The sequence below is a fragment of the Protobothrops mucrosquamatus genome, unplaced genomic scaffold (assembly GCF_001527695.2).
Source record: "Protobothrops mucrosquamatus isolate PMUCROS unplaced genomic scaffold, P.Mucros_1.0 scaffold2049, whole genome shotgun sequence".
Classification (NCBI taxonomy): domain Eukaryota; kingdom Metazoa; phylum Chordata; class Lepidosauria; order Squamata; family Viperidae; genus Protobothrops; species Protobothrops mucrosquamatus.
Genome location: NW_015388156.1, coordinates 45,307 through 60,410, shown reverse-complemented (window position 1 = coordinate 60,410; position 15,104 = coordinate 45,307). Strand labels below are relative to the sequence as shown.

Below are 15,104 nucleotides of genomic sequence, written 5' to 3'. Positions count from 1 at the left end.
CCCCTCGGATACTGGAACACTGCTATCATGTCTTCCCTATTTCTTCTTTTCTTTAGACTAGCCAAACTCAAGTCCCGTAGCTGTTCTTCGTATGTTTTAGTCTCCAGGCCTTTGATCATCTTAGTTTCTCTTCTCTGATTTTTTTCCAAACTCTCAACAATGGGTAGCTGACCCTCACAGAATGATTGCAATGCATCAGCATTGCGGTTGCCCTTGGGGGGGCGGGTGGGTGTGGCCAGGGTGGGTGCAGCCTACTGGGTGGGCGTGGATGGAGTGGGTGTGGCCTACTGGGTGGGCATGGCCAGCTCTACATCGTTCGCATCAAGGGTGCCTGTGGGGGCCTGGGCAGGAGTGGGACAGATCTGAGGGTCTCTGGCAGAAGGGGGTGGGACCGGGGCAAGCGCCAAGGCATGGTCCATTTCTTCTTTCCTCACAAAGAGTGACACCTCCCCAGCATGCACCCAGGGGGCGGGACCAACACGGCAGGGGCTGGTTCCTCGCTGTTTCCAGACGGCCTTGTGGACCTAAGACTGAATGGGTTTCAGCATAGATGGCCACCACATAATTGTACATTGGCTCCCGGCCAGCCTGGGCCAGGGCCCAGGCAGCAGGGGCCGTTCCCTCACTGTTTCCAGGATGGCTTCATGGGCCACATGAAACCACTTCGCGGGCCGCATCCAGCCCCTGGGGCTTGTGTTTGACATGTCTGCTCTACTCCATAGAGCAGGATAGAATACACGCATACATACATATATATCTTTTAATGCAGAAAAACACATTCCAAAGTGAGAGGACAAAATCCTGTCACCAGAAAAGGAAAAAAAAAACAACCTAGGAATTCATGTCACGGGGCCACAAGAATCAAATCATAAGCACATTCATACAATCGGATTATTTTTTTTTTTAAAAAAAAAAACAATTTCAAAAGCACTTCTAAGAAGAAAAGGAAGGCATAAACAAATGGGGCTGCTTCAAACGATTAACCGAGATCCAGGGATATATTTACTGTCTGTCCATATATTTTTTTCTCCAAATTTGTTCAGGCCTTTCTTGCACTGGTAACAACGACGATATCTTGCGCACTGGTCCAGCAGCATAAGTTTGTCTCCCGCCCTGCAGTTCAAGGAGACAGAAATGTTTAAAAAAATTTTAAAAAATCAGCTTCTTGGGAAGAAAGACCAATAATTCACTTTTCCTCAAAGGCTTCTATTTCAAATGCCGGAGAAATCAGGAGATTCAGGCTGTTCAAACGAGATTTATTGCAAACTGAAGCTCTCTACAAGAATCTGACCAACTAAGGGTCAAGGGAAATGAGCGGGAGATAAGAAAGGCATTCAAGGTGAGTTGGGCTTAGTGCAGGGACTCATGATGTATGATGTGTTTGGCTATCCCCCCCCACCTCCCATCAGGCTCAGCCTGGTCACCTCCTCCATACCGCTGCTCATTCACTTAGGACAGTGATGGCGAACCTATGACATGCGTGTCAAAGATGAACACGCTGTGATATTTTTCAGGACACACAAGCATTCACCAGCTTTCAATAGTAACTATATTTGAAAGCATGCCCTGTTCTTGGATGATTGTTGAAGTCTGCAGAAGCCACATAAGAATGGGGTCTGTGCTCTCGTGCAGCTTCTAGAGATCATGCAAGAGGGTTGTACTGTAATGTCTAGAGCTGGAAGGGACCTTGGAGGTCTTCTAGTCCAGCCTCCTGATCAAGCAGGAGAACTTGTACCATCTCAGACAGATGGATTGTCTAGTCTCTCCTTAAAAATCTCCAGCGGTGGAGCGCCCACGATTTCTGAAGGCAGGTTGTTCCACTGGTTAATTGTCCTCACTGTCAGGAAGTTTATCCTTAATTCCAGGTTGCTTCTCTCCTCGATCAGTTTCCAACCATTGTTTCTTGTCCTGCCCTCTGGTGCTTTGGTGAATAATTTGACCCCCTCTTTTTTGTGGCAGCCCCTCAGATACTAGCATATTGCTATCATGTCTCCCCTATTTCTTCTTTTGTTTAGACTAACCAAACCCAAGTCCTTCAGCCGTTCTTCATATGGCCTCTGATGGCGAAATGCAGGTTGGGAGGCGTTGTGTGTGTCAATCCAGAGCTCCATTCTCAGCTGCAGAGGAATTTCCTCCGGCTGCAGAAGAAGTGGGCCAGCTGGGAAGAGCTGTTGGTACCGCTACTGAGACCATGGAAAAGACATTCCCCCAAAATAAGACCTGGTGCCTCTTTTGATCTTATTTTCGGGGAAACACCTTGTCATCATCCAGAAAGAAAAATGCAAGATAGTCAGGAACACAGGAACATCATGAGGTAAATTCAACAGTATGCTTATGGCGACCAATCATAGTGCCTCATGCATGAGTCAGCACTCTCTAACTCAGACATGTCAAACTCGCGACGTCACGTGACGTCGCACAACGTATCGGGACAGTTTCGCCATTGCCGGCAATGGAGTGGGCACGGCTTCTGGATGACGCGTCCAACCCGCAGGCTGGCAGTTTGACACCCCTGCTCTAACTAGTCAACTACAACTGCGTGTTCTGGTACCTATTGCACACTCTACTGTTCCAGCTACTAGGTTCAGCATGCTAACAGACTTTATGGAGCTTGTGCAGAAATTTCCCCCAAGGCATTTGCATCAGTATTGACTGCCTATAGAAGGCCAAGTAGCATCCTTTCCCACCTACATCTTCCATCTCAGAAATCCAAGGATTTGTCCCAGATTTCCGAGTCTGAGTCAAAGATGGGAGGTTCTCTAGATCAGGGATCCCCAATCCCCGGGCTGTGGCCCATTATCAGGCTGGGAGCCATTTGGAACCAGGCTGCAGAAGTGGCACAAATGGAACTGCTTGCACGCATGCGCTTGCCCGCTGCTTGGGTGGAACCATCCCTTCTCTTCCCCCCTCCACACCGGTCCACAAAGCCAGAAAGTTTGGGGAACTCTGCTCTAGTTGGATGCTTACCGCTGGAAGAGCTTCTCCTCGTAATCTCGTTGTCGCTTCAGCCCCGCGCTTTTCCGCCAGTCCTCTTGAATAGCCAAGTTCATCTGGAAGAGCCTCTCCATTCGCTCACCCTTCTCCACCATCCACCTAGAAGAATATCAAAAGGGTTTTAAGGCAAGGAGCATGCAGGCAGCCCTCGACTTAACAACAGTTCGTTTTAGTGACTGTTCCAAGTTACAATAACAAAGGTTACCTATGACCATTTTTCACGCTTACGACCGTTGCAGCATCTTCCTGGTCACGTGATCAAAATTCAAACCCTTGGCGACTAGTTCATATTAATGAAGATTGCAGTGTCCCGGGGTCATGGGATCACTTTTTTTGAGACCTTCTGACAAGCAAGGTCAATGGAGAAGCCAGATTCACTTAACCATCGTGTTACTAACTTAACAACTGCCGTGATTCGCTTAGCAATTGTGGCAAAAAAGGTTGTAAAATGGGGTAAAATTCACTTAACAACTGACTCGCTTAGCGATAGAAAATTTTGGCTCAATTATGATCGTATGTTGAGGACTACCTGTACGTCCATCTGTGTCCTGCTGTCATGATTCTCTGTTTCATCTTTTTGTCTACTTCCAGTTTGAGAGAGGGAGGTGATGGTTCAAAAGCCACGCAGGGGGTGCTAAATTAACTGCACAGAAGCTGGTTCAGGGCAAACAAGGAACAACATATAAATGAAATCCTATTCCCTGTTTAGGTGGATCTGGACTCCTTGACTTGCCTTTGATGAAATTGAATTTCTAGCAGTTATGCAATGTTATCGTACAAATGAGCTTTAAAATGTATGCAGATTCATTAGTTCTACGCTTGCCACCATCATCTTATGTTGTCAACCATACCTAAGTGGGTACTTACTGGTAGAAAATGCACCAGGAGACTTCTTTTTGTTAAATGTCTAAGGAGATCCTCAGTCATCCAGGTCATGATTGTCCCAAAAGTGCTTTTTTTCCAAAGGCAACTGGACTTTCTTTGTTTTTTCCTGAAGACATTTCACTTCTCATCCAAGAAGCTTCTTCGGTTCTGACGGAATGGTGGAGAATGGAAGGATTTGTATTCCCTGCATTCATCTGGTCGCTAGCACTAACAACTGGATGATTGCAAGGAATATAAATCCTTCCATTCTCCACCATTCAGTCAATATTGTAGGAGTTGTATTGGTTCCAAGATCACCTTTAAAATCCCTAATGGTTTGAGGCGTGACTATCTTCACCTATTTCAAGTAAAGTCTTGATAGCCATTCCCATTTTGTCGTAATGCATCCAGAGCATGCCCAGAATGAGACACCTTGTTAAGAAGCACAACCATCCAGAATGGCCATGTAACCTATCAGAGGAGCCAAATTTATTCAGAAAAGCTTCAGCACTGCAGTTAACAGAATAACAGAGAAACAGAGTTGGAAGGAACCTTGGAGGTCTTCTAGTCCAACTCCCTGCTTAATCAGGAAACTATACCACTTCAGACAAATGGTTGTCCAATCTCCTCTGAAAAACCTCCAGTATTGGGTGCTCCAACAACTTCTGGAGGCAGGTTGCTCCACTGATTAATTGTTCTAACTGTCAAGAAATTTCTCCTTAGTTCTAGGTTGCTTCTCTCCTTGATGAGTTTCCATCCGTTGCTACTTGTCCTGCCTTCAGGTGCTTTGGAGAATAGCTGGACTCCCTCTTCTTTGGGGCAGCCCCTGAGATATTGGAACACTGCTATCACCTTCTTTTCATTAATAGCAAGAGCAAGAGCACTTAGACTTATATACCGCTTCACATGCTTTACAGCACTCTCTAAGCGGTTTACAGAGTCAGTATATTTCCCCCAACAATCTGGGTCCTCATTTTACTGACCTCGGAAGGATGGAAGGCTGAGTCAACTTTGAGCCGGTGAGACTCGAACTGCCAAACTGCTGGCAGCCGGCAGTCAACAGAAGTAGCCTGCAGTACTGCATTCTAACCACTGCGCCATCACGGCTAGGGGTAGGCAACCTTGGCTCTTTTATGACTCATGGACTTCAACTCCCAGAATTCCTGAGCCAGCCATGCTGAGGGGAAAGGGAGAGGTTTCCAAGCTGAGCCATGCTGGCTCAGGAATTCTGGGAGTTGAAGTCCACGAGTCATAAAAGAGCCAAGGTTGCCTACCCCTGAACTAGACATACCCAATTCCTGCAACCGTTCTTCATATGATTTAGCCTTCAGTCACCTAATCATCTTTGCTGCTCCACTCAGCACTCTTTCCAGTGTCTCAACATCTTTTTTATATCATGGCGACCAAAACTGGATGCAATATCCCAAGTGTGGTCTTACCAAGTCATTATAAAGTGGTATTAACCCTTTACAGTTCCCATCTTACTGTTTCTTAGCTCTTTGAAACATGTCTGCAGCTCTCCTCTGATCCACTAGCTGGTTAAGAATGGCCGCTCTTTTACGGTCCGCAACTGCCTGCAGCTGATACTTGGAATATTCCCGGGCACGTTTCTTTCTCTCCTCCATTTTCTCTTCATTCATGTCGTTCTTCCCAAAAATGACCTCCGTCGAATTAGGCACATACTCAGGCAAGGGAGCCGGTCTTAATTTGAGCTGTGTACAAAAAGNGCAAATGTTCTGCTTGTACGGGCCAACACAGACTTTGAAAGAGACAACTTTCTTGTCTTACAAAGAACCCTTAGGAATCACTTTGACCAATATTGCTTTCTTTTTTTCTTTCATCTCAGTTGTGGTACTGGGGGTCTTCATTAAAAATCAGGACACTCCCATTGTCAAAGCCAACAACCGGAACCTCATCTACACTCTTCTCGTTGCTCTCTTCCTCTCGTTCCTTTGCACTTTGCTTTTCGTTGGACAACCTGACCAAGTAAAATGTCTTATGAGACAAACTTCTTTTGGCATCGTATTCTCTATAGCCCTTTCTTGTATATTGGGCAAAACAACCATTGTGGTTTTACTACTGACTATCTGAAGGTCTGGGCTGGATCGTGATGGGACTTTCTTCCAAGATTTGCTAATTAAATTTCCGAGAATTAATTCATGAGCCAGCCTTGCCCTCAGAATCAGCATCCCTGTTGGTTCCACTCGAATGGAACTCGTAATTTGCAAAGGTACAGCTACACAGGTAGTCCTCAACTTACGACCATAATGGAGTCCAAAGTTTCTGTTAAGGGAGACATTTGATAAGTGAGTTTTGCCCCGATTTACAACCTTTCTTGCCACATTTGTCAAGTGAATGACTGCAGTTGTTAAGTTAGTAACCCGGTTGTTAAGTGAATCTGGCTTCCCCCATTGACTTTGTTTGTCAGGAGGTTGCAAAAGGTGGATCACGCGATCCCGGGACACTGAAAAACGACATAAATATGAATCAATTGCCAAGCATCTGAATTTTGATCATGTAATCATGCCGCAACGGTTGTAAGCGTGACAAATGGTCACAAGTCACTTTTTCCATGCTGTTCCTGACAGTTCCATGCTGTAACTGTCAGAATCCATTTCTATTTCATTTCTATCTATCTTCTAAAACCAAATCTCACTTCTCCCTGGGTTCTGCCATACTCCCAAGGGCGAGGGGGGATATGCCTGCGGGGTTATTGCTTTCATTTCCTCTATTCGCTACAATGTAACCTTTTACTTTGTTTATTGCTTCTGTGTCCGCTGCCCACTACAATGTAACAATTTGCTTCCTGCACTGTATCTCTCTCTGAACTTTCTTCTCCCTAACCTGTCAGCTAGGAAAAGCGGGGGGGGGGGGGGAGAAAGAAATACAACCTCCGGAGCCTGGCTTATTTCTCCAATCTCAAAAGGAGGTGCGAAGAGCTGCTTGAACATCGTGCTATGACGGGAGCCAGACCGATGTTATCTCCCCTTTCCCACAATGGGCTTAACACCTGGAGATTGGCCAATCTGAACCGTCCGGAGGAACTGCGGGGTGGGGTTTGCTTGGAAACACTTTAAAGTATCGATCTGTGAAGGAATCCCTCAGATCCTGTCTATTATGCCTGCTATCAACTACTCTTAATAAAAGTTCCTGTTGGAGGAACCCGTCTCCAAGAGTTCTGCTTTCTTAAGATGTGGGATTGAAGTGGGTCCTTACAGTAACTTTGAATGGTCACTAAAGGAACTGTTGTAAGTCAAGGACTGCCTGTATTTGTTCAATAAACATATGGGGGAGAGGAGAGACATGGCACCAGACAAGCAACTCACGATGCTCTGATAAATTATTTTTTTCTCTAACTTCCATATTTAATCTTCAATTTTGTGGTGTTCTCTAAAAAGAGAGGCCAACCACTTTCTTGTCAGCTGCACAACTTATAAGTGATCGTGAATCGTCAGTTATTGCTCTTACGATTCACTTGGGCTGTGATGCTGCAGTTGCTTACATAAAAGTAACCCCATTAAATTTAATGAGCCGTGTGTGTGTGTGTGTGTGTGTGTTGGAAAAGAGAGTTCCTTTCATGATCACAAACTCGTACACGCTTGTTCTAGGTTGAAATTGCTCGTCTTGGCAACCAGCTGATTTACCTGTGTATCAAGGGCCGTCTTATAATTTTGCTTTTCTTCCAGCTTCTCTTTTAGATATTTTGCTCTTTGGGCAGCTAATCTAGAAAGCAGACAGAAGACTAGGAATCAGCCAGTACGATTTCAGTAAGATTTAATCCTGGGTGGACGTCAACGTAGTAAGACATGTTGATTTGATTTGATTTTTAGGTTAGCCATCACTGATGACCTCGCACAGGGGTGGGGAACCTTGGCTCTTTTATAACTTGTGGACTTCAACTCCCAGAATTCCTGAGCCAGCATGGAGTCCACAAGTCATAAAAGAGCCAAGGTTCCCCACCCCTGACCTAGCAGGTTCATCTAAAGCAGACATGTCAAATTTGCGATGTCACGTGACGTCGCGCAACGTATCGGGACAGTTTTGCCACTGCCGGCAATGGGGTGGGCGTGGCTTCCAGATGACGCATCCGGCATGCGGACCGGCAGTTTGACACCCCTGATCTAAAGTAATGGGTTAGGATTGGGCTGCCTAAATCTACAGCATTTCCCTTGGATCTTGAAAGCCCCAGTATTGTTAACAGCTGAGCTCCCACAGATAAATCTGATTTAGTGAGTGTGTTGGTGACTACAATTGGGACCACCAACTTTGTCTTTAAGCAAAGCCGTTACGAAGTGAAAAAGCACATTAATGCAATTGTGCTTACAATTTTACAGAAGGATATGATCCCAAATATCCGGGTGAGTCTGTGTGGTGGGGAAGATTTCCAGAACTCAACTCATGAGAACACTGGGTAAAAGGGCAAATGTTATTGTCCTTTTTCTCCAATCCCCCACCCTTATCTGGTTGTTTTTTTAAAAAAATATAAACAATGCTGTGCTTTCAGACTCGTAATTATGACATCTATAAGGCACCAGGCTGGGGAAAGAGGCATTTAAAACTTGGACTGAATAAATAAGGAGGCAGGAGATCAACTTCTCCCAAAGGTCTCACTCTTCTGCCAGCTGAACTTGCTGCAAGCGGTCAATGAAGTCTTGTTCCTGTTTTTGTTTTGCTTCTCTGGCTTTTCTGCTCTCCAGTTGCTTGTCCAAGTGCTGGGCGTATTCCTCTTGCTTCTCGTGAGGTGTAGAACTGGGTGGCCTCTTCTCAAAAATGTAGGACCTCTGAAAAGAGGCACAAATCTTGACGTGAATAAAAGCAACACGTGGATAGAGGGTATTTAGCAAGACAGGAAGAGCCTGCTGGCCATCAACTGATGTGCATAGAACAGTGGTGGTGAACCTATGGCACGTGTGTCAGAGGTGGCACTCAGAGCCCTCTCTGTGGGCACGCGCACTGCCATTGCCAACAGTTTGCGCAGGTCCATTAGACCGCCGCCACCCGGAGCGGCAGCCCCACACAGCACAAAGGAGGCGAAGCAGCCAGCTAGCAAGCTCGAGTAGAGGTGGCAGAGCACGCCCACACCCAGCAAGCCAAAGGCAGGAAAAGCTGGATCCCTATCAATGCCATGGCCCCCCAGTCCCAGCTAGGATTGCGTGCCTCCCTCCATCTATGCTGGGCCTCCTGCCCACCGCCTCACCCACCAGAGACCCCCTGGATCTCCCCAACCCTGCCCGGCCCCCACAGGCGTCCCCCCCATGAGCAACATCGAGGTGGCCATGCCCACCCAGTCTGCTGTGACAACTGGAGCCATGCCCATCCAGTGGGCCACGCCCCCATGCCCCCCCTGAGGGCACCACAATGCTGATGCGGCCCTGGCACTTTGTGATAAATAAGTGGGTTTTGGGTTGTGGTTTGGGTACTCAGTCTCTAAAAGGTTTGCCATCACTGGCATAGACCATAAAACAATAGGGTTGGAAGGGACCTTGGAGATCTTCTAATCCAACCCCTCTACCCATGGTAGGAGATCTATATCATTCGGGATAAGTCGCTTGTCCAGTCTCTTCTTGAAAACCTCCAGTGATGGAGCACCCACAACACCAGGAGGAGAGCAATTCCATTGATTAATTGTTTCCACTGTCAGAAAATTTCTCCTTAACTTCTCAGTTGGATCGCTCTTTAATGATCTTCCACCCATGACTTCTTGTCCTGCCCTCTCATGCGTTGAAGAATAAATCAATCCCCTCTTCTCTGTGATAAATCTTCCCTCTCCGTTCAAGTACTGGAAGACTGCTATCACATTCCCCCTAATCCTTCTCTTCGGTAGACTAGCCTAGGGGGTAGGGAACCTTGGCTCTTTTATGACTTGTGGACTTCAACTCCCAGAATTCCTGAGTCAGCGTGGCTGGCTCAGGAATTCTGGGTGTTGAAGTCCACAAGTCATAAAAGAGCCAAGGTTCCCTACCCCTGGGCTACCTAGGTTCCTCAACCATTCACCATTCGATTGAGATCCTGAGACCAATAGTCCAACATATCCAAAAAAGCCTAGATCACAGGTCGGCAGCCCGCAGTTCCAGAGCCACATGTGGCTCTTTGAGCCTTCTCCTGCAGCTCCCAGCCTCCTTTGACATTTGGAGAGAGAGAGAGAGAGAGAGAGAGAGAGAGAGAGAGAGAGAGAGAGAGAGAGAGAGAGAGAGAGAGAGAGAGAGAGGCACTTGCACTTGCCTTCTCTCTCTCTCTCTCTCTCTCTCTCTCTCTCTCTCTCTCTCTGTAAAAAAGAGAGTGGCCTCACACTGTTCTCGGACAAGCTGACAAGCTTATTGGGCAGGGCTCCTGCTTTTGCTGTGTCTCAGCAGGAAGCGCGCACAGGTTTTTCAGCTCCCAGTGTTTTCTTTTCTCTGGGAAATGGGTCCAAGTGGCTCTTTGAGTGTTTAAGGTTGCTGACCCCTGGCCTAGATAGAGAAAAGGCCAAGCTATAGTGTTGCAAAGGATGGGAGGTCTTACAAAAGGTTCGGCTAGCTTCTCATTCTTGTGTTGTCGCATGGCTTCCGCTATGCCCAGGTTATAAGTTGCCACTTTCTGGTTCTGCTCCCGAGCTGCTGCAATTTTCATCTGTAGTTTGGAGAAAGAATTAAATGCTTTTGAGCTGAAAAGCATGGGAAAGAAGAGCTGAGCTGGACCACATTGGAGAAACCAAGATTCAGAATCCATAAGGGGTGTGCCGTCCCACCCGTCCTTTTATGAATGGTGTAGATCCCTCTTGGCAACACCTTCTATGTAGGTGGCCTCCTTCTGATGGGAGCAGGAAACGGGGGCCTCCTTGAGTACTGTTTTCAGTAACAAGGAGCACTTTTGAGTAACGTTTCTAGTTTTTGAAAGAACCAGCAAATTCCCCATTGGAATTGGGATAATGACAAGGACCGGCTCAAACCAGCCAGAGACAACAATTGCCCAAAGAGCTGAACTTTAATAATCTGAAAACTCGGTATAATGTGGGAAACACATTACACCTCCTGAACACACAGGAGGGCATTAACAAGATCATGCTAGGAATATTATGGGATGCTATGAAATAATTCATGTTACAAGGGCTAGATCAGGGGTCCCCAATCTTGGCAACTTTAAGACTTGTGGACTTCAACTCCCAGAATTCCCCAGCCAGCCATGCTGGCTGGGGAATTCTGGGAGTTGAAGTCCACAAGTCTTAAAGTTGCCACAGTTGGGGACCTCTGGGCTAGATCACAGATGAGTCCAAGGATGCTGATCAATGAAAGAACTCATTACACGCTCAGTACGTTTGAATTGTATACAGAGTGATTCCCAATCTTTCTAAGGAGCTTCTCACCTTGAATTCATGGGAGAACTCTTTACTTATGCATAAATCTACCTTGCTGGCTTGGATTTTATTTTTGCAAAGGCCCATCAGGCTAAGAACCTTCCTGTCATGTATTGATTTATCAAATTTATATGACTGCCCACTCACTCTCAGTGACTCTGGGCAGCTCGCAAAAAAAAAAAAAAAAAACCCAATAGTAAAAGTTTTCCAATCCAGTTGTGTCCATCTCTAGGGCACCGTGCTCATCTCTGTTTGTAAAAGTTCTAGAAGTTCTGCTTTTCTACATAGGAAGAAAGCAAAAATCAGTTTTTTGGTCCCAGTACCAGCTCCTTTTGAAGGGCTTCGTGATCTCTTATGGCTTGATACTGGGCCAGGATGCAGTCTTCCATTTTCTCCTTCCTTCTTCTCTCCTCACCCAAGTAGACCGGAACATTCCTCTGAGCACGCTGCATGCATAGGTAGCACATCTCCTGGAGATACACAAGGCCAAGAACGGTGTAACCTCTGTACCCAACTGCCTCTCTATTCTAATTCTACAGCAAATCTCTTGTTTCACAAACTTGTAACAAAATCTGATCAATCAATCCATCCATCAATCAAAATCCTCTAAAGGCAATTTGGGTTTTGATTTTTCCTTGCATCTCATTGCACGCCTAAGTGAAGGAACAATGAGTCAAAACAGGCTACCTGTGGAGGGAATGGTTTTGAAAGACGGGAGAAAGAGCCTGTACTGAGACAATAATCAGATAAGTGGGGCTTGAGCCCAGAGCAAGAAAATCAGGGAGGGAAGGGAAAGCATATTGTTAAAAGTTGCAAGATTCTGTTACTACAGTATACGTGTTAAAATAAAATTAGTCCTGGCCTATATGCCATTGGTTTCTCAGTCGGGACTGAAATTATACCTTCTTCCACAGAAAGAGAGAAAACGGACAGATTCTGATTTCTAAACAATAGCTTCCAGTATGAGACAGTCTCAGAACAAATGGTAATAACTGCACAAGTCAAAGAAATCCTCATTGCTATATGTAAATCATCCCCATGAGAGGACCAGGTTATTCTATCCATTTTTCCACTGGAGTGTGTGTGTGTGTGTGTGTGTGTGTGTGTGTAACAAATGGGTCCATATATCAGAACTGGGAGATGGTGAGTTCTAGTCCCGCCTTAAGTATAATCGCTGGTTGAGGCACTTGGGCCAATCACCAGGAGACGGTGAGTTCTAGTCCCGCCTTCGGTATGAAAGTGGGCTGGGAGACTTTAGCCAATCACTAGGAGACAGTGAGTTCTATTCCTGCCCTAGGCATGAAAGCTGGCTGGGTGACTGTGCACCAATCACCAGGAGATGGTGAGTTCTAGTCCCATCTTAGACATGAAAGCCAGCTGTAGGACTTTGGGCCAGTCCCTCTTTCTTAGCTCATCTCAGCTCACAGAGTTGTTATTGTGGGGAAAATAGAAGGAGGAAGGTTTGTTGGATATACTCAGTGCTTTTTTTCTAAAAAAAAAAAAAAAAAAAAAAAAGGTGCCGGAACTCACACACGTCATACAACCCGCCTTGCCTACCCTACAAGGTTCCATCCAAAAAAGGTGCCGGAACTCCATTCTGAGTGTTCTATGAGAAAAAAAGCCCTGGATATACTTACCACCTTGTTTATAATAATTAATAAAGGAAGGATATTAAATAAAATTGGCTGGAGATCAGAATCATCTTTCACTGGCTAGATAATTGTAGGGCACGGTGGGCCAAGAGCCAGGCATGGCCCAGGGACCACCACTCACCCAGTTCTTCCTGATAGCAAACATCATTTCCAGAGTTGTTATAACTAGCTATAGATAAAAATATGAAAGGAACTACATCCAATACCTGTCCTGCCCTACCATGCTCATCACAAATGGGCGATGAAGTCTGCGATCTGGAGGCAGGAGTTTGGGTACGGCTCACTTCCTGTTCTGTCTTCAAGGCTTCCGGAATGGGTGTTGGTTGCCTGCAGAACACAATGGGCAGCGTATGAGTGTGCAACAAAGAGCACAGAGTTTAAACTTTGCCATTGTTGATGTTGGAGAAGAGCAGGCAGAGCTGGAAGGTGGAATTAAATGTGTCATTGGTCTTTGTGTTGCCAAAAGAGACCCCACACCACAAGAAATGGTTAATTGACTAGATTCTTGGTTATAGGCTGGAATAATAAATCCTTTGTGCTTGAACGCAACATATCCTGGTTCTTTGCACCTCTCATTAATCTAGTCAACTGATGATCAGCATTAAATCAGAAAAACCAAATGCGTAGGTATAGTATATAGGTGATACCTTGCTCAATAGTAGCAACTGTGAGAGGGATCTTGGAGTCCTAGTGGACAATCACTTAAATATGAGCCAACAGTGTGCTGCAGATGCCAAAAAAAGCCAACACAATGCTAGGCTGCATTAACAGAGGGATAGAATAAAGATCACGTGAAGTGTTAATACCACTTTACAATGGCTTGGTAAGGCCACACTTGGACTACTGCATCCAGTTTTGGTCACCATGATGTAAAAAAGATGTTGAGACTCTAGAAAGAGTACAGAAAAGAGCAACAAAGATGATTAGGGGATTGGAGGCTAAAACATATAAGGAACAGTTGCTGGAATTGGGTATGTCTAGTTTAATGAAGAGAAGGACGAGGGAGGACATGGTAGCAGCCTTCCAATATCTCAGGGGCTGCCACAAAGAAGAGGGAGTCAAGTTATTTTCCAAGGCGCCTGAGGGCAGGACAAGAAGCAATGGATGGAAACTAACCAAAGAGAGAAGCAACCTAGAACTAAGGAGAAATTTCCTGGCAGTTAGAACAATTAACCAGTGGAACAACCTGCCTCCAGAAGCGGTGAATGCTCCAACACTGGAAGTTTTTAAGAAGAGACTGGACAGCCATTTGTCTCAGATGATAGAGAATTTCCTGCCTGAGCAGGGGGTTGGATTAGATGACTGAGAGACACATTGCAGTGTCCCACTGTCACATGTCCCCAGCTGACAACCTTTGTTCCAAAAGCTGGCTTTTATTTCCTGTTTTTGGAAAAAATGCCCATAGCAAAAAATAAGTTTGCTGAATGACCATGGCATTCGCTTAATGAGCGCCACAAAAAGGTCGTAAATTTAGGTCCAGTCATGTGATGGCCCATTCTACAAGTGTCATAACAAGACCACAGTCATCAGGCTCAATTACAGTCATAAATTGAGAACTACCCGTATTTCTTATCATGCCACCCCAAAAACTTTTCAGCACTCAGGGAGTGTTTAACATCGTTGTCTAAGTCTCAGAAGGCAAGCAATTTGCATTCAGGGATCGCATTTTTAATGCACGCTTTTTATTGTCCCAAAAATATGGCCTAATCCTTGGCAACTACCACTGCTGTGCTTTGGTCCTTTACTAACAAATTTAGCAGCTCAGCCTTGGGGGACTCCACAGGCCTGTAAACATTAAAATTACTTGTTTTGGGGGGAAAAAAGGTGGCTCCAAATGAAATGGCAACTCTTCCCAAGTATAAAGAACGAAGGTGGATTTTGATTTATTTCCATTTCACTCCTCCTTTTACAAAGGGGCACGATAGCTCAGTGGTTAAAGATGCTGAGCTTTTCAGCTGGAGACACCCGAGCTCCGCGCAACAGGGTGAGCTCCCGTTACTCACCCCAGCTCCTGCCTACCCTTGCAGTTCAGAAACATGCAAATGCAAGTAGATAAATAGGTACCACTTCAGTGGGAAGATAACAGTGTCCTGTGCACCTTTAGCATATAGCCATGCTGGTCACATGATCACAGAAAGTGTCTTCAGACAACATTGGCTCCCTCAGCCAAAAAAAGGATATAATAATAATAATAAAGTTGGAAGGGACCTTGGAGGTCATCTAGTCCAACCCCTGCTCAGGCAGGAAACCCTATACCATTT

At 45.7% G+C, this 15,104-nt stretch overlaps 1 protein-coding gene across 1 annotated transcript in view; it reads right to left on the bottom strand.

The window, feature by feature from the left end:
- Positions 1-754: 754 nt before the first annotated feature.
- CCDC81 (coiled-coil domain containing 81) overlaps positions 755-15,104 on the bottom strand; it is a 27,283-nt gene continuing 12,933 nt past the window's right edge. The window contains exons 8-15 of the mRNA XM_015823922.1: positions 13,050-13,170; positions 11,515-11,661; positions 10,360-10,467; positions 8,470-8,639; positions 7,503-7,581; positions 5,344-5,570; positions 2,968-3,093; positions 755-1,113 (exon numbers count right to left, since the gene is read on the bottom strand). Coding sequence (XP_015679408.1) covers positions 972-1,113; positions 2,968-3,093; positions 5,344-5,570; positions 7,503-7,581; positions 8,470-8,639; positions 10,360-10,467; positions 11,515-11,661; positions 13,050-13,170 — 1,120 coding nt within the window. The 3' untranslated portion in view covers positions 755-971. The remainder of the gene's footprint in view (positions 1,114-2,967; positions 3,094-5,343; positions 5,571-7,502; positions 7,582-8,469; positions 8,640-10,359; positions 10,468-11,514; positions 11,662-13,049; positions 13,171-15,104) is intronic.